The 19,063-nt window shown below is 38.5% G+C and overlaps 1 protein-coding gene across 1 annotated transcript; it reads left to right on the top strand.

The window, feature by feature from the left end:
• Nucleotides 1–4,439: 4,439 nt before the first annotated feature.
• zgc:112416 (uncharacterized protein LOC550509 homolog) lies at nt 4,440–16,885 on the top strand. Its single transcript, XM_035655149.1, has 6 exons — nt 4,440–4,481; nt 12,949–13,048; nt 14,697–14,812; nt 15,294–15,463; nt 16,529–16,596; nt 16,839–16,885. Exons 1-6 carry the CDS (start codon nt 4,440–4,442, stop codon nt 16,883–16,885), a joined length of 543 nt encoding a protein of 180 aa, XP_035511042.1.
• The last annotated feature ends 2,178 nt before the right edge of the window (nt 16,886–19,063 follow it).

Raw genomic sequence — 19,063 nt, forward strand, 5'->3', positions numbered from 1 at the left:
TTTTTGCAAATTTGAAATGATTGTTAGTGAATGTTTTTAAAACTGTCAAAAAGCATGATTGTGAATTCTTATAGTTCCACCTCTGCCAGTGTACTATGTGGACGTGGTGGATATGTGGATATTCTCTATACAAAGTATTTTTCTTGGTCTCGTTTGGTAAATACACTCTAAATACTGAAATCTTGCACGTTTTTCAACGAACTGAGCTTTATGAAGTGATTCTGGTCCTGTATGGCATGCTCGCTAATTGATCTGTAAAGTGGTTTTTGGACCCGTTTTGCACTTTTGAAATCACTGATGCTGCATGAATTATTTTGTACCAAAAAAAAAAAGAAAAGAAAAAAAAAGAAATTGCAGTATGCAATTAAAACACTGGAATGACCATTTTAAACTTTGTCATCTGTTAACATTATAAATATTATTTCAACATTGCTGTCTAATTAAACCGTTTTTGGTAGATTGGGTTTCGGGAAATTATGTTGCGGATATATTTTTTATCCAATATTGTGTTTAGGATTTGAAATCAGGCGTGAATGATCATTATATCTAAAGAAACATGCACTTTTACTTTTTAATTTTAAAATGAGATTAAATCAGATTTCTGAAATGTTCTCTGATCCACATCTGATCAGATGTGATCTTTACTTATGCACAAAATTAAAGCATTAAGTGAATACATTAACAAAGTAGGTGCACTTTTAAATTGAGTGGAATATGTTTTTTAATTAAAGTACATAGAAAATCATATTTTAAATACAGCAGTTCTAGCCTAAAATTAAGATAACATGCCATGCCAAGATCACATGACACAATCACATTTAATAAATAAGTATCAATATAAGCAGTGTGGTATTTATAGCAGCTTTATATAGAGAGGAGAGAGAGGAGAGGTTGAGCTATCCATCTTGTAGACAACAGGCCAAGTTCATATTGGCTTCACAGCATTTAATCTGATCTCTCTGAAGAGTGACCTGCTGCAATCAAGAAACATTCAGACTCACCCTGACTACCTAACTTCCTAGTAGCCCCCACTGCACTGCACAAGTGGCATCCAGAGAGGTTCATGGTTCATCTTCTTTGGTGCCATCATAAAGTGTAAAAGAGAGCATAAATGTGAATAATCTAGCAGTGGGGGCACCTGTACATATGTCAATGCAGCTTTAGAAGGATTTCACACAAAGAGGACATATAGGGACATCCAGCTGTCATTGTGCTTTAAGATATCATTACCTTTTCTACCCCTTAGTGTCTGCACATTACACACACCTCTTTCCTTTCTCAAGGAAGAAAAAACTTCTATTTCAGACGGACAGAAAACCCACAGACAGTTTCATTCTAAGTATCTGATATTAGGTTTCCATTGTATTGAGCTCAGAATATTAGTTCAATTTTACTTCTATTTCTTCTGTATTTCTATCTGCACCCCCTCCTCCTTCTCTCTCATGCGCCCCACTCAGAAGCAACCAATGTTCTCATTATTATTTCAGTACTTGTTAGGGGAGCTGGGGTAGATGAATCCTTACAAACACACCCATGCATCCACACGTGTGCCCATTCACCATGCACACATTGGACACTGATGTGCAACAGACCAGAAAATTCTGACCTCAACCAAAAGTATTTCAGAAAAAAACACATGAATAAATAAAACTTATTAGATAATTAGACTTTAACGACTGAGAACAACTCTACAGTCTATCTCAGACACAACACGCATGTATATGAAAAATAAAGTGTATTTAAACACGTTGACATGGTAACAATTACCTATATGTCAAGTGCATTGTTGCTTTTTTTTTAAGGAGCATGACAAAGTATGAAAGCATACACAATTATTCAAGCCTGAATGTCATATTTTCTTTTGGAGCAGGACACTGTAAGCATTCGCACAGTAGGTCTGCAATTTCAATCAAATATAAACAGTATATGCTATACAGTGATGAGGTTAAGAGGTCAGGATAAATTATCTACTGCAGTAAATGCAATCATTGTGGTGAAAAAAAAAACTGTTATTAAGACCACTCATAATAGGTATGTGGTATAGCCTCATCTTTTCTTTTGAAGCCTGTAACATAATCCTCAGAGAAAAAAATAAATACATTTGATCTGGTGTTGGTCTCATGTATCAGTGAATGCTTGCTGGAAACAAGAAAGCCTGCATGCTATTTTTGGAGAGAAGTTTTTAACTTGTAACACTTATTATTGTACAGTCAGGCATTGCCACGATGCAGTCCCCACAGGGTAGACACATGCGTTTAGAGAACATGGGTGCAGTTATGGGGGGCTGAATGATTAGGAGGGCCCAATGAAAGAGGTCCTGGAATACAGCAGGGTTTATGGATGTGTGTTGTCTTTTTTTGTTATAAGGGCTTTCTAGCATCCCCACTGCTTGAAGCAACTGAGTCAGTCAAAGCTTTGTAGGCGGGGGGAATGGGGACATCATATTTCTGTGAGAATGCCCAGAAAAATGTTGCAAAACTGTGGATGAAATCAACTCAGTTCTAAAGGTAGTTGTAAATTGATTAGATTAGAAAAAACAACTCTTAAAGTTACGCAGCCGCTACCACTGAAAATAACATTGATGGGATGGATTTATCACTCACTGACATTTCAGCAAGACTACAACCATAGAAACATAGCAGCTAGCATCTATAACTCACATACCATCTAGTAAGATTGATATTTAGCCTTTAACAAACATGCTGTGCTCTCTAAAATTCCTTAAACTAAAAATATAGACTGTGTAAAGTCAGTATTTGTCCATGCAAAATGTTGCATTTTGGCCATGAACTGGTTATGTATATGGCACATACAGTATTTTATGCACTAATATGTCACTGATATAATGGGGAATTAGCATTACATGGTACATGTGAAACATTTAACAATTTATTTTGCATTATGAGACAGAAACCCAGGCTGTTAACCAAAAGGCTGATATGCAAAACTATATCACATCTTATCTTTATACTGCAATAAATGAACATTACACAACTATTATTAATATTGGCACTAAACATTACAATTGAACAGCATGAAGCATGAATGCATTCAGGAGAGGATTTGAAGAAACTGAATGAAAAATTGAATGATCAAAAAGCTGAGATTCAAGTGTGAGAACGCGTTGTGCAATTCAAAAGACATTCTTTTTCTCTGATTCTTCAGTTTAAGACTCGACACTTTCTCCCACAATAGTATCTTCTCTTGACTTGGCTGAAAGTCAGTTAAAATTACTCACCATCTTGCCTAAGATCCACTTAAAGTACTTATTCTCTCTCTGGAGGCACTATGAATCACCACTACCACTGAGCATATGCTAAAGAGTTAGCATGGAGCACCATCCATGTGTCCACAATCTGTTGTGGACACATGAATCGTTATGCTGCTTTTCCTCACCAACTGAATGATCTGTGACACGGACGTGCACAATGCCAGGCTCAAGTTGCCTGAGCAACAGCCCATATGCCCTCCATGGCTGAATTGCCCTCTGAAGAAAAAAATAAGTTTTATTTTCATTGTTGTTGTTGCATAAATACATAGCCTACAAAGTTAGACCAAATTAAATCGCCATATCCAAACATTTATTACTTTTTAAAAGGCAGGACTCCAGAGGACACAGAGAAAAAAACAAAGCCCTGCAGCATCCAAATTTGGTGTTGTTGCGGTAGCCCTAAGCCTTTTTTAGAGGTAAGTGCAACAGCCCCAATGGTCTGTGCACATCTCTGATCTGCCATAATCATTTTGAAAAGGAAGCATGTATGGTTATGGGCTTACAAGTTGGACTGCTTGACAAGGGGTCATTGTTATGAAGAGTAAGACTGCACCAGCAGAGGCTCGGATGTAATTAGTTATAATAATTAAGAAGATATTAATAAGCTTATGTTGCAGTGGCAGTACAGGAACAACACGTTAACATGTTAAGCCTTCACCCCAATCAACGTGTGCATTTGTGCAGGTTTAATGTGTTCAAGCTCTCTCTCCATAGAGCTTCTGTACATTTTCTTGTCAGTAAGTGTCACCACTGACCTTTTATAACAGAGATCTCACAGAAAATAATGAACCATGCACTGGCCATGAAATCATGACAAAAATAATGGTGATTAAACCAGCAGTGGCATTCAGCACGTAAAGATAGCTCTCCCATGAAGCTTGGCTTGAGTGAAAATACCTAATAAATCAATGTGAAGATCTCTTGTAGTGCTTCACTTTTCAGCGGAAAAGTTTGACATAATACAGATTTGTCAGCGCAGGCGACACTATGGGGAAAGCCGTTTTTTAATTCCATCAGTATTTTTGATTAGAGGGCAAGATACACAAAAGATCTGTTTTCTATGCCCACGCAGGTCCCACAAGGATGAAGTGGCCTTTCTCAGCCCCATTCAATCTGTTTCTAATGGGATCTGTTGCATTCAAAGGAGGAAGCAATAACAATACATGCAATGAAGTTGAGGAATGGAAACCGTATCTCACATCTCACACAGGTGAGTGGATGTCAACACTTTTCTTTCTCTCCCATTGGTCCTCACCCACACACACACACACACTCACGATATAGGTATGACTTGGCAGTCATTTCAAAAGGTATCACCAAGGCATCTATACTCAAATCTTATGTTGCCACTAATATACAGTGTTCACCAGGATGCATTACTATCTGAAAGCAATTATATCAATATTTGTAGCTAATGCTTGTGAGACTCTTAAATGCTTGACCCACTGAAACTGGTGGAATTTCCAAAAAATTCTTAGAGAACTGTGAACATATCGGTATCCACACACACACACACACATACATACATACATACATACATACATACAGACAAACACACACCTCTTCTCCACATCACCCCAGGCAAATTGTGCAGCATCCAATTCAGCAGGGAACCAATAGTCCTTGCATTCAAACTCATGAAATTTTAAATAAATCTATTATGTGCAGGCAAATGAACAACAAACAACAAAATTGCCTCATTCTTTTCATTACCCATAACACCATGAAGTTGAAAAGTTGGTGATTACGCACACACATGAATACGCACACACATACACACACACACACACTTAACTCAATTAACGCATGCAGTACCATCCACAAAATGATACACCTACATCATTTCACACTCACAAATGTGTTTCTATGCTGCACATATTCTCTGCATGAATGTGAGCATCATTTGCCAATGTGTCTGTTGTTGATTTCATAATAACACTGTGCTGTCAGCTATAACCCCAAGGCATTTTCAGTTTTTCTGTGACGTGATGTGTCATTGGGCTTTTTACCTATACAGAGTCCTGAACTTTGCCTGCCAGAGTGTCAGTGTGTTCTCACTCCAGCAGCTCTGTCCCTTCCTCTTGTGATGCTTTCTGTCTGTCTGCACTCTCATAAATGTGTCTCTCTCACACACTAGGAACCAGCAATGCTGTTGAATTCATACAAATACATATTGTCACATAATAATTGATAAAATGAGGACATAATAAAGAACAACAAAAAGGTGACGGTGGTAATACCCCAATGTTTGCTTCAAAAATAAATTAAGTGGAAATGTGGCTCTGGGACATAAAAGAAAAAGGAATTTGCCAGTGAAAAGAGTGAACAACAAAAGCTTTATAGTTGAAAGAAATTAATTATCTTCCTTCTTATTCACTTATTCTTTTTATGAGGACACTTATTTTATTTATTTGTGCCTTTTAAAAGCACAATATTAATTGCTACCCTAATCTCAAGGAAGTAGTGGTTTAACACTTTTAAAAGGTGAGACTCTTAAATCCAAACCCCAGTCCATTTTGTATGATTCATTACAAAGAATATGCAAATTAATACTTAGTATTCACAGGTTTAGCACTCACATGTTCTACTTTGTGTAAAGAGCTTAATCATATTCAGAGGTAACAGATGTCTGCAATAAAATTAAACAAACAAAGAGAAAGCCAGTAGTAGTGTGATCTTTAGCAGCACAGGTGGCCCCACAATCTGATTTTGCAATGCAGCTTTTATGCATTGACAGAAAAAGAGGCAGAACAGGTACATTAATCTGTGACTCACTGTTATTGAGAATGTCATGTTCCTTCCCCTGTGCCCAACCTCTCATTGAGGAAATCATAAACCACTCTAAATTAAATTATCTAATGAGCCTCCAACCCGAAGGAAAGTTTTAGATGGAGCATAATACCGCAAAGGCTCATTGTCTGTGCAGGCCTTCGGCAGTAAGGTTAAATCTAATTCTCATGAGGGATAGCGAGTCGTATGTTGCACTGAACCATCTTTCATTTCGTTTTTTGTATTTAACTGAGGATCACGTGCAGGTCAATCCTGCATCTTGATACCCAGTCAAAGCGAGGAGACAGCTCGGCACTGGGGATGTCAGATCAAAACAGAAGAAGGGAGCTTGGCACAGGCTGTGTCTGATTAAGTCAGCGTTCAGAAAGGAGCACTGGAGAGAGGGAGCTGAGACACAATGACACCAACTTGGCTCCCTTAGATGGAGACAATCATCATGGGACTAATCAAGCCCACAATAAACAAAAAGCAAACATCCAACAGAATGGGATCTTATTCTGTCTAAGGCAAATGGCATTAATATGCTTTTCTCTAATGACTGTGTCCTCTCAAGGGGATGGTGGTTGTCTCATTCCATTGATTACCACGGAAAATCACTTGTATTGACCATAAACTGGTGCACTGTTCTGCAGCACCATTACAAACCCTTCCCATCGCCTACGACATACCGCCCCCAACCACTTACATTTAAATGGCCAAATGCGAGATAATTAGCGTGTGTGGCTAACTAGTTTATTATGTATTAATAAACTCAGAGTGTGCATAGAGACGTGTTAATTGGCTCGAGTTGGTGGTAGGCACTATACAAAGCTTGCCCACAGCCGGGGGAGAAGGCGGTGGTGGTGGTGGGGAGCATCTGTCAGTCAGCCCCCCTCCTTGGGGAGAAGAGAAAAAGAGGAGAGTGAGAGGAGATATATTCAAAGCCTTATCTCACATTGCTTCTCTGACTCTCTTTCTGCCTCACCCCTACATGCCACACAGTGGACCATCAAAGAGAGAATAACATCCACCCTCTCTGGCCTGTCCTCCACTCTCCTTCAGCTATGTCATGTCACGCTTATGCTCTTGTCGTCTCTAGATATCATCTCTTTCATCTCTTCTTTTTTCATTCACCATTAAAGAACATTGCTACTGTGGAGGCGCCAAACTTCTGCTTCCCTGAAGGGTTCGAGGTGACATTGGACAGCCCCTGATGAGAAAGCACTGAGCCATTATGACTGTCCAGTTGTTCTAATTGGAGATGTACTAATCAACTGCTGCAGGGATCAATCAGAAAGAACTTAAACACAGCCGGAAACTTATTACCAACCCACAAACACACACTGGACTGCCACATGTGAACACTTGTGAATGGTGTCTTTCTTGAGGCTGCACACATTGTATGTTTATCACTGACAGACAGTGAGAGGAAGAGGATGACATTAAACCTTTAAAAAACCTGATTGTACTCTTCGCTGACATTATCTAAACAAACTTAAGCCTGCAATGCACATGCACATGCACATGCACATCCACACACACACACACACACACACACGTGATTGTGAACGCACACATACACATGCTGCTACTACCACCACATAGGGGCTGCAGGGTGGTGTTGCCATAGGAACGGGGAAAGGTAATGGCCATGTTCTTGAGCTGGTGCCGCAGGGGGTGAGGGGCAAAAGAGGGGTGTGTGTGGCGAGTGTGTGGTGGTGGTGGTGGGGGGGAGTGAGTCAGAGTCATGGACTAATGATAAGAGCTTTAATTTCAAATCTGCCATCTTACTGTCACCATCCGTCGAAAAACGACAGCGACAACTTCAGAGAACACCAGCATACGAAAAGGATAACATTCGAAGAAAATACAATACTTTATAGCAGAACATCCAGCTAATGTTGTTAATTATTATTGTTAGCTTTGATGCAGAGAGGACTGCTGGGCATCTCCATGTATGGCCTTCCCTCTCCAGTCCTGGGGTATGAATAAATGATCCCTAATGCAATGAGGTAACCCTCTAACCAACACTGATGACCATTTCTGTGCATGTTGTGCAGGCATGAGTGTGATTAAATATTACTGAGAAGTGCAAATAATTTAATCATACATCAGCAGCCCAGTCCCTACAGAGGGTGTCAGCAAACTCCAGAGTCTCATTCATATTTGACATACAGTATATGATACCATGTATGCATATATATTTCCTGATATGTTCTAATACAGTTTTTCACAATTGTTTACCCACTAAAATTGGAACTTGGAATGCAATCACTGACACTCATGTACTAAATCTTGACACTAAGTCTGCAAAATTGCAAGCACACATGCTTTACACTCTAAATCACACGTTTTTCAAAACACTACACACAGTTCTCTACAGTAGGCACATTCAAAATGAAAATCTTTTGTGTTCCTTTGGAAAGCAACGGCAATCACAATGCCAAGCTTTATTTACCAATTGGCAACACACACTCCTCACAGGTGTAAACACTAGTTGCTTAATTGTTCACTTACAAATCAAAGCTTTTGCACAATCAATAGGCCGTAAATGAGCTCTTCTGTTTTGGAGGAAAATTTAGGTAAATGGTAAAGCAAGAGCTAGAGGTCAAGAAGTGAGAGGATGAGGAGGACGACAAAGGACAGTTGTCTCAGATGACATCGGGGCCACATTGGTTGACAATATGCTCAACCATGGACTGAGTATGAGGGAGGCTGGGCAGAAAGTTCAGCCCAACCTGCACAGCTATACGGTTGCATCTATCATCCGTACATTCAGAAATGAGAACCGATAAGTTATCTGCTATCTACACTATACTCCTGCTCATTATGGATGTATACTGTACTATACTGAATTCTGACATATAGGCTATGTTACTCAGTGATTGCTGACCAATGTTACAGCAATGTCATTACATATTGAAATTATTATTTTATCTTTTATTTCTACTGTAACCATCATATTATATTTTTAGATCTTTTGCAGAACTGAGAGACGACCAGGCCATGTTGGAAGACACCGGCTGTTTACATAAGAACGGGAGACTATTGTGAACATGGTGGTAGTAAACAACACCATTAGACTACTAGAAATCAAGAGCCAGTTAATTGCAGACATCACAATATTCAGTAACATTTACCAGGTGAGCTTGTCTGCATTGGACTGTGCATTATAGCCCAATAAGTCCAGGTGAAAAAGGTCTACAGTGTGCCATTTGAGTGAAACTTTAAAAGGGTTAAAGGCTAGCTCTATGAATACGTGCAAGTAAGTACTACACTGTGAATCAGCTGTGAAACACTGTACATATTGACTGCTCTAGGTCTATTTCTCATATTGTCTTTTCTGTTTCAGACAACAAGACAATATGACAAATATGAGAACTGTAAATTGTCCAGGGATGATTTTATTTAAATATTTCTTAAAGATTCAAATGAAATCTGGATTGCATTTCAGTGGTGGTATTTGCGAAGCACTTTTCTCTTTTTGTTCCTATAAAAAACAATCTGTTATTCCAAAGGAGTTGATGTGAGGTGTGTGGGCTGAGCTGGATAACAGGATGAGAAATAATCTTTAGGCCACTCTGCCAATTAAACATAGTTTGTTGGTTTCCTCATCCCTCAAAGAGTTGGTCATCACCTGCTGCTGCGGTTGTTCCTATCTCTCCCCTTCCTCCTTCTCCTCCTCCTCCTCCTCTTTCACTGCTTGATGCCTCCCTTTGTGTCACTTTACCCACACGATGACAGGGGGCTTTTAAAAATAGAGACGATCCACCCAGATTACAGCGTTTTAATTACAGAGCTAGAGATGCGATGGGGGTGTAGAGGTTCCTTCCACTGACAGGGAGTGGGGAGGTTTGAGGAGGGAAGGGGAGTTGGAAGGCAGAGTGGTACAGTGAATGTAAACTGTGTGCTAATTAGTGTCGTCTGCCATAGTGAAGCTCAGGCTGTAACCATCTATTATACATGCATTGTTGGCTGTGTCGCATTCTGAGCGCTCCATAAACTCGCACCTGTGGCCACATCACAGTTATTTTAAATATTAATACTAAAAAATCACCTGTGGGGAGACTGGGGGCAATTTAAAACAAGGCCACTGTATCACACTTAGTTCCTACAACAGGGAAAAACTGGAGTGTTCCTATCCTGCATGTGCTTATTAGGGTTTTCGGTCAACCTCAGACAGAGATCTGTTAATTCTAACAAATTTGACAATGATAATGAAAGCTTTAGAGTAACCCTTTATCCTAATCTACCTAGCATTTATTGCATTATAAGGGATAAACACATGGTTTAAAACACTATAAGACAAACAAGTGTTTAATGTTAACTCAACAGCTGCAGTTTAAATTGTTTGTATGAATAAACAAAACTACCATTTTATAGTGTGTAAGTAAAGCATTTACCAAGTGATAATACCTATGCACACATTTTTGTGGATAGGTTTAAAGTAGATTGTAATGTCCTGACATAGGTAGTTCTTCAAAAACGCTTGGACGAATAAACACACATATTAACAACTACGTTATACTGTGTCATTAAGCATTCATTAACTGTTTATACATCACACCATCAGTAATGGGTGGTCTATACACACACACACATAAAACACATATAAACTACAAAATAAACTTTTATCTCCTTACAACTTCAGTTATGTGCTACCTTTTATTAACAGCTGTTGTTCTGCTAATAAATGCTGAAGTAAATAGTGTGGTAAACGGTGTCATTTAGATCTAATCAAATCATATCTATCTATCTCGATCAAGGGTGTANNCCTGTTGTAATATTGTAGCCATTAGGACGCATATAAATATTTAATGATGTAACTGAGCCATAATGTGAACAGCTCCCTGTCTGTCTGTGTTCACATATGTAGATAGAGAGATAGAAAATGTGTCTTTTTATTAAGTTTAAATTTTTAATTTCATACTGAATGAAAATCATTATGAACATGTTTCATTGTCCCAGTTGAACACTACATATTAGTGCTGGAAAAATAAGATAATATAAAAGCCAGCATGCTCACTCACCTTTTGTGTGTGTGTGTGTGTTGATTGACACTATTGGCCCACAGTTTACTGTAACAATGAAAACGACACCCCTCAGTGGGAAAACTTGTGTGCAGTGGTGCAACAGCTCCAGTGATCACAAAACCAAAAAATTAGGGATGCACCGTTACCGATACCAGTATCAGGTATCTGATCCGATATACTGCTCTTGTACTCGTAATTGTAATCATAAATGTAACTTAGATACAGCACACAAAGGGAGGAGAAGTAATGTCAGCAGTTTGGAGATATTTTAAGCAACTTTCACAACAACATTAGCAGCATTTCATTTGTCACAGTCAATGTTCAGATGTTCACAATGAGGAACCTCTGATGATCTTTTTCTGAGTTAATATAGATAAACATTTTATTAGCACAATATTAGCTGGTATTTTACAATTGGTTGTTGAATAGTTGTAAGTGCACAAAATTAAACTGAAGTAATTCCAGGTATGCTTTAAGTATACATACTTGTATAGGATAGCTACAGATATATAAATACAACAGTGCTAGTAACCCATGTCTTCTGCGTTTTCAATTCAAGTTTTCATCGACTTCACATCTTACGTCCTCTCTTGCAATTCCCTGTCCAGACATCTAGAATTGTCCAAGAGGTGACAAACTTTGTACCTCCATGAGGAAAATTTCTGAGAAATGGAGCATAAGATGGATAGAAAAGTGACACCAGCCTAGAATACTATTACATACTATTTTGACAGTATGTATGTAGTATGTAAACATATGCAAAATGTGTTGGGAGTTTTAGTGGTCTCTGAGTTTGAGTGAGAACAGTTAATTACTTTTGAAAAATGTGTTCACTGAACGCATTTTGTGTCAAAGCAATGGAAAGTGATTCACAGTTTAGTCCTTGACATTCAATTATGCTGACCAGTCGGGAAGAGTTTTGAAAAAGGTTAACTCATTACTGGGAGAAATGTTGAGGTTATAAATTTGTAAAAAAAAAAAAAAAAAAATGTAATATCTAGAATACCTACCTAGGTTTTAATTTAAATGAAACTGTGGGTATTTTTTACCTTGACATTTAAGTGAAAGGTTTTTTCCCCTGTTTGATTAGCGTCATAAAAAAATAATTACATCCACTGTGATTCACTGTTGCAAAATAGTAAAACATAAAAAGTCTAGAGCGGGTGGATACTTTTATAGGCAATCTATTATAGTTTTGGTTCTTTGAGTTACCAGCTGCTCTGCTTTGGCTTCCAAAGTGAGCTTAATTACACAAAGAGCCAGCATACTGTAGGTCAGTGTAGTGTCACAGATGGAGGGAGTGTGTGTTTGGTGTGTGTATGTGTTGTGTGGGTGAGTGTGTGTGCATATGCATGTGCAGACTGTTGCTTGTGTTTTGGCACCTTGGCAACCTGCTACTGTGTGCCTCTGCATTTCAGCAAACAGGTTAGAATTACATACTGAGTATCTTGTAAATAATATCAGCTCAAACTCTCACATATGGCGTGGACAGAAGATATTTATCCACACTTTGAGCCGTATGATCCACATGCTTTTCAGATATTTCCTGTAAGTGTGAATTATTTTAACTCATTCTCTCTCTGTGGTTATTGGGTTGCTAAAGCTCCTTAGCAACAGCCAACATACTGCTCTCTGTGTAGCTCAAATGCAAGATTTATCATTGATCCTAAATCTTATGTCATGATATAATAATTTCTAGTATTAGAAGAAGGGATGATTTTAATATTGTTTGCATATGGCAAGATAATCCTTTAATTTTTTCCTCTTCCAATGGAGTGGAGCTTCAGCTCCTGTATAGATGAATACTGCAGTTTATTCTCAGCCACTGCGCCTCCAGGCAGATAGCCTCATTACAGTACAATCTCTCCTCCCCAGGCTCCCCAGCAGCCCCCTACTATCCTGCAGCAGCTCCCAGCAACCATGATGCCTCCTGGCTCCTCTGCTTCCATTAGGCCTGGTGGTCACGTCAAGGAGGGTATGGCAGACTGTCACCACACACAAACTAAATCTCAGGATTTCACATTCACAGCTGTTCTTGCCTGTCTGTCACATTACCAGCTTGCTAGCAAGCACTCCGATATATTATTTATGGTCTCCTTGAGCTGGGACAATTGCATAAAATATATGTGCATGAGTTTGTATGTGAGAATGTGTGTTATGTTTATGTTCAGGTGCTGCAGCACGTTTTAGTCAGCTACTTTTAAAGGTATCATCCAATTATTGGGAATAAAGGTTTTTAAGTCAGTGACATTAAGTTCAGAGATTTAAAGGATTAAAATGCCAAACAATTGTTACTGTGCATATAGATTGTGGGAAACAATTTAGGTTACTCCTACTGAATTCAATTAAATGCAAACGTGTTGTCTGGCGCATAGCTGTACGGAGCAATGTTTTATTTACCGTACAAATGCTTGTAAAATTACGAAAAATCGGACACAATCATGTAATTTGATGATTTGACTTACTTAGATACTGTCCTCTCAGAGACCAGAAAAGGTAAAGGGTTAAAATAAAACTTTTTACAGGTTTGTCCTGGTAAGTTTTGCTCTGATGGATTCCTCTATTGCTGCTGAAGGAAACAATTTTATATGTTGCTTTTTTAATTTGTGAGCACTGACAATGGCCTTACCAGACACTCATGTAATGTAAATCAGCAGGGTCTCAGTTAGAGGTGATGGTTCTCCCTTCTTTGTTTTAGCCTTACTTGATGGCTGGAATAATTGTGTTTACTCTAGTGTTACCAGCATTTTTGCTGTTTCAGTTGTGGAGTTAAATTTCTGGTTCATGGGGTTGTCATTCTGAAAGTGTACCAGCAGCATCATCGTTACATTTATGTGAAGCCAGCAAAAGACAGAACATTGAATTTGACAATACAAATTATTTTTACATTTTTTACATTCGAAAAAATATTGTTTAAACCATAGAAAGGGACAATCCTGACAAACAATTTCACCACAGTGATGCTGGTTATCATATTAACTGTAAGAAATGTTGTGCATGAGATTGATAAGTGCTAATCCAGCTCAATCAGCCATCATGTTACACTGAGTCATATGTCCCTTACATGAGTAGTCCTCATACCTCCATTAACTGACATCATTGCTGTATTATTTATGAAATTGACTTAACTCTGTCAAGATGGTGAAATATCACAAAGTTTGTAATGTTACTGTGTGTTGCACCATGAAGCTATCAAACAGCTGATATCATTCATTTTACCTTGAAAGCATTTAATTATTCATCAAGATGACAAATATTACTTAAGGCTATATTTAGCCACATATATAAAACAAAGAATTAAATGACAGTATAATTATTGTACCTTGAATAGACTTTCCTAAATCGGGGTCAGAAATTTTATTTATATATCTGGGAAGGAGTTAAATAATTAAGTGAGGTGAGTCATTGCTGAACAAATGTTGACTGACAAGAAGGAGAGAAAATTGAGTTTGGTAGCTCACATTCACCATCTCGGTTTGACACAATGTGGGTTAATCACCTAGTCACCCCGAGGGAAGAGGACAGAATAGCAGGCTGATAAATTACATTAGACAATCAGAAGACCCTCAGATAATGCTGATAATGCTGTGTGTGTGTGCTGGTGTAATATTCCCAATATGCAGACCTTGTAGAGCTGATGATGATCCAGAATGCCCAGATGCACCAGGTCATCATGAACAACATGACCATGTCAGCTCTCAGCTCGTTCGGATACTCCAGCCCTCTGTCAGGCCCTGTGGTGGGTACCAGATAAGGATCAGGGTCGACTTAGTTAAAAGATTGAGTTGATTAAAATGGGTATAACTAAACAATTTAAAATATGAATCAGAATCTGAGTGTGTTACCCTGGTCAATAACATGTAGAGAAAGTTCCAGAGAGAGTTCCAATGTTTCCTCCTAGCTCACTGTTTGATTGTCTTATGTTACAAGACATCAGCAGTGAGTTGCAGGGAATTGTTGGGATTTGTAGGTCCTGTTGGGTGTATAACTGAGTGGAACTGGAAGGTTATGGATATAATCTAGACTTTTATTCTTTAAATTTGTAAACAAATCTAGCTTTAAGAATTTCCTTAATGTCATTCCTAAAAAAGTCTTAAAAAACAAGCAATTTGTTTTCACTGGACAGTGTTACTGAACTAAAACTTTAGCAGCTGAAACTTTGTAATGATCTTCCACTCAGAAATGAAGCTGTGCTGTTTTTCTCCTTCCCTGTATGGCAGGCTCCCAGAGATCTGGTTGTTATTCAAGAGAATGAGGCTGACCAAGAGACATACCACCATTATTACCACCATGCTCCATTCCTGTTCTACCCTGAATGGCTCCTGCATCAGGCCACACTGGTCCACCTAGACCCCAACAACCCCCCTTCTTCTCCGCCACACACAGACAGGTGATCAGAGCTCCTGCATGTTCATTACATTTCATATGACAACTCATTAACTGTCAGACGAAGTAAAAAGTCAAACGCACATTCATCACTCTGAAAAATAATCAGATTTTTTCCCTTTAGGAGGCAGCTTGTATCAAATCATCTCCTGCTGGCAGGCTGAGATGTTTTTCATAGCGGGCACAAGAATTTAATTTAGACAGACAGAACAAATCTATGAGATTTCAATTAAAAGGGAAGGGACATTTTCTGTGCAGAGGCTCCACCGTGTGAGGCAGATTTAACCAGTGTATTCTTCCATGAAAATCATTCCTAGAATAGCTCAAACTAGCTCCAGCTTTGAAGACAATTGGTGTTGATTTATGCAGGTGTGTGGCAGGACCTTGCTTTAAGTGAATTGATGTGTGATGATTTAGAGTTCATTATTTTAATAAAGTGCAAAGATTAAGCAAAACTTGGTAGAAAGAACTTTAGGGTACATTTCACATTAAATGAGCTTCCAGGGTAATTGTTTCAGGTAGAAGGTCTGTTTAATGAAATGTCTTGACAGTGATTTGCAATTGCTCCAGAATAGAGAATAGAGGTTTGGAAAGGTTGACAGAGGCATTCTATACCTTAAGTTAAGGTTAAAACTTATGTGACAACATGTTCACTGTCAGTATGGCTCACCAAAACCTATTTTTATGAGACATTTTAGGATGTTAGGATGAACTTGAACACTTTTTAGCAACTGTATTAACATGAGAAAAAGTAACTGGAAACAATTGTACATATAACCTTGAAGGTCACTGCAACTAGGCCACCCTGGTAGCTCACCTGGTAGAGCTGGCGTCCCCCATCTACCAAGACTGACTCGTTGCTATGGGTTTGACTCAGACCTGTGGCCTATTCAAAATCTCTACAGCAGGTTTAGGAAAATAAATTATGGATCTGCCATCCATTTATTAAATCTGGATGAATAAATATATCTTTGCCTTGTGTATACCAGGTAGATAAAAACACCAGGAGATGTAAACCATTGATGAATATATATATATATATATATATATTTGTGTCTTTTGTGATCAGGCCTGCTGTCCCTCCTCCCCCGCCCAACGCCACTGGGATTGTGGGAGCCAACGTCACTCCCGCAGCAGGTAAAACCAACCACACAGCAACATCCAGCCAACAGCTGATTAACACGGTCTGCTCCCATGATGTCATAGATGCCTCGGAAACAGGGTGATAAGAGGTGACAACAGCAAGCTTCACAGTAGAGCACTGATTGGAGATGCTACTAGTTATTATGGTGCTGTTGATTGTGAATGGCTGAAGTGATGAGTTCATTAGCTTTAGATTTGTGTAATGTTTTACCTTTTGCTTTGTTTTTTCCCCCTAGAGAGCAACAGTGCTGCTGAGGCAAAGGCAGAGAAGAAGAGAAATTGATTATCACTCACCAAACATGTTTTTTAATGGGCACTAGTAGGCGAAAATAATCTTGAATTTATTCATCAAAGATCATGATTTCACACTTATGTTTTGTTTTTACAATTAAATGGGTTTTATGTTAATGTTCAATAAATAAAATTTCAATAAAATGTCAATAAATTTATTATACTCTAATTTCATTCAACCTACCTTACCCAAATTATCCAGCAGGGAGCAGCAACAGATGTTACGTGGGATAGCCAATAGACCACAAGCTGTACAAAGTACAGGAATACAAGATGTATTGCTGTATTGACAAGCATTCACGGGGACTCTGCATACTATAGTGCTGAAATATGTAAGTCATTACACTGTGTGCAACATAGTGTGACAGCACATAAGATCTATTGCTCTGTTACACTGTATGACCTTGTTTTTTAAATACACCGTGATGAATACTCAAAAGCAGTTTCAAACTAGTAGGCCCACTTCATGTCAGCACCTCTATCATATAATAATAGCTTAATCACATACATTAATAGCCTAATTTTACGCATGATCTGTGATGATAAAGATAGACAAAAACATAAATGCATGGCAAAAATAGCATATTGTTTTGAGAACCTCCCAAAAGTCACAAATCATGTTTTCAGAGGAGCTAATGTGTCATTACCTTATTATCTATTGTCTTATGGCTCCCCTGCAGTTTGCACCCTGCTTAGAAGGATAAGAGGAGGCACACTACTCAATCCCTACAGGTGATGACAAGAAAAGCAATACTATCATCAAAAGTGCATGAAAACAGTGTAATTCACAAATTTAATTAAATATTTTGGATATGTTTAAATGACAGGTGAAGTATTTGAGTGTTTTCCTCACTGGCTTAAACTCAGGTAAAAGGAAAGGTGTTGAGTTAATGTACAGTGTGACCCAGTTCTTAAGGTTGAATTAACTTGCTCGCAGTAGCGGATAGACTGAGTTTGCCAAACAGTATAATACAGAGGGGCACCATGTAGCAGAGACAGCTAAGGCATAGGAAAGAATTTCAGTGTCAATTTACTAGATTTGTCTGTGACAACACACGCCATCTCAATACCCGCATTCGTTGGCATCCACTGAAAATAGTTTTAAGGTTTGGAGGTTCATTTGGAGTTTGAAAAGTGGATTGTACTGTGACAGTGCAGGGTGGGGAGCACAGGGTTTCGACAGTGTGGGAGGGTAATTTTAAAGATAGGGAGTGAAGGCAGCACCCAAATCTCTTATAAAACATGAGGATTAAAAGCTCAAATGGGAAGAACGTGCCAATACGGCTGTCGCTCCACTGTCTCCAGGGCAATGCCAATGTTTACCCAGCTATTAATATCCAACCACCACACGCTGTCTATCATGGAGACACAAGTGAGAGTGACGAGAGAGGGAGAGAGAGAGAGAGAAAGAAAGAGAGGGACAGCAGGTCAGAAGGGGTTAAAAAGAAAAATATATTCAGAAGAGGAATGAGATTAGAAAAGGGCAGCTAATCACAGAAGTAATAATTGACAAACAAGACTGAGTACATTGTAGATTTAGAGAGTAAATGAATAAGAGGAGGTGATGCAGTGCATCCATTAAAGCTCTGCACACTAACAAGGGAACAGTACACTCTGTTGAGAGCAAACACAGGAGGTGGAACATGAAAGATTAATGACGGATGTAAAGTGATAAAGTGGGGATTATTCAGAAGGTGGAGTGCACTGTCATAGTATGTATGTATCCAGATAAGGAACGAGAGATACCCAGCTATTTATTTTGGCCTGTCTGGCAGCTTTTCTTTATCACTGCACCTCGGAAAATGCATTATCTTCCATTTTGATCTGTTACTTTCAATGTTTTCATTTTTTTCCTTTCTCAATATGTTTGACTACTGCTGTTTTCTTTTTTCATTCATATCTATAAGATTTATTTTCATTTTATACAATTGTTTAAGTTGTTATCCCTTACTGCTGTAGTGATAATTATCCTATTTTCTCTTTGTTGTATCCCATTTTGTTCTTTCCACAACCCAATATCCCCAAGGATCAATAAAGTCTAATCTAATCTATTGCACAGTATTATACAGTGATGAAGCTGCCTAAAGCTGCAAGATAGTGTTATTAGAGTTATAACACTGCCTTTGCAGCTTAACTCACTTGTTACTGCCTTGTCAGAATCCTTGTAAAC

This window comes from Morone saxatilis, unplaced genomic scaffold (genome assembly GCF_004916995.1).
Source record: "Morone saxatilis isolate NCDOM2014 unplaced genomic scaffold, NCSU_SB_2.0 Contig14, whole genome shotgun sequence".
Lineage (NCBI taxonomy): Eukaryota > Metazoa > Chordata > Actinopteri > Moronidae > Morone > Morone saxatilis.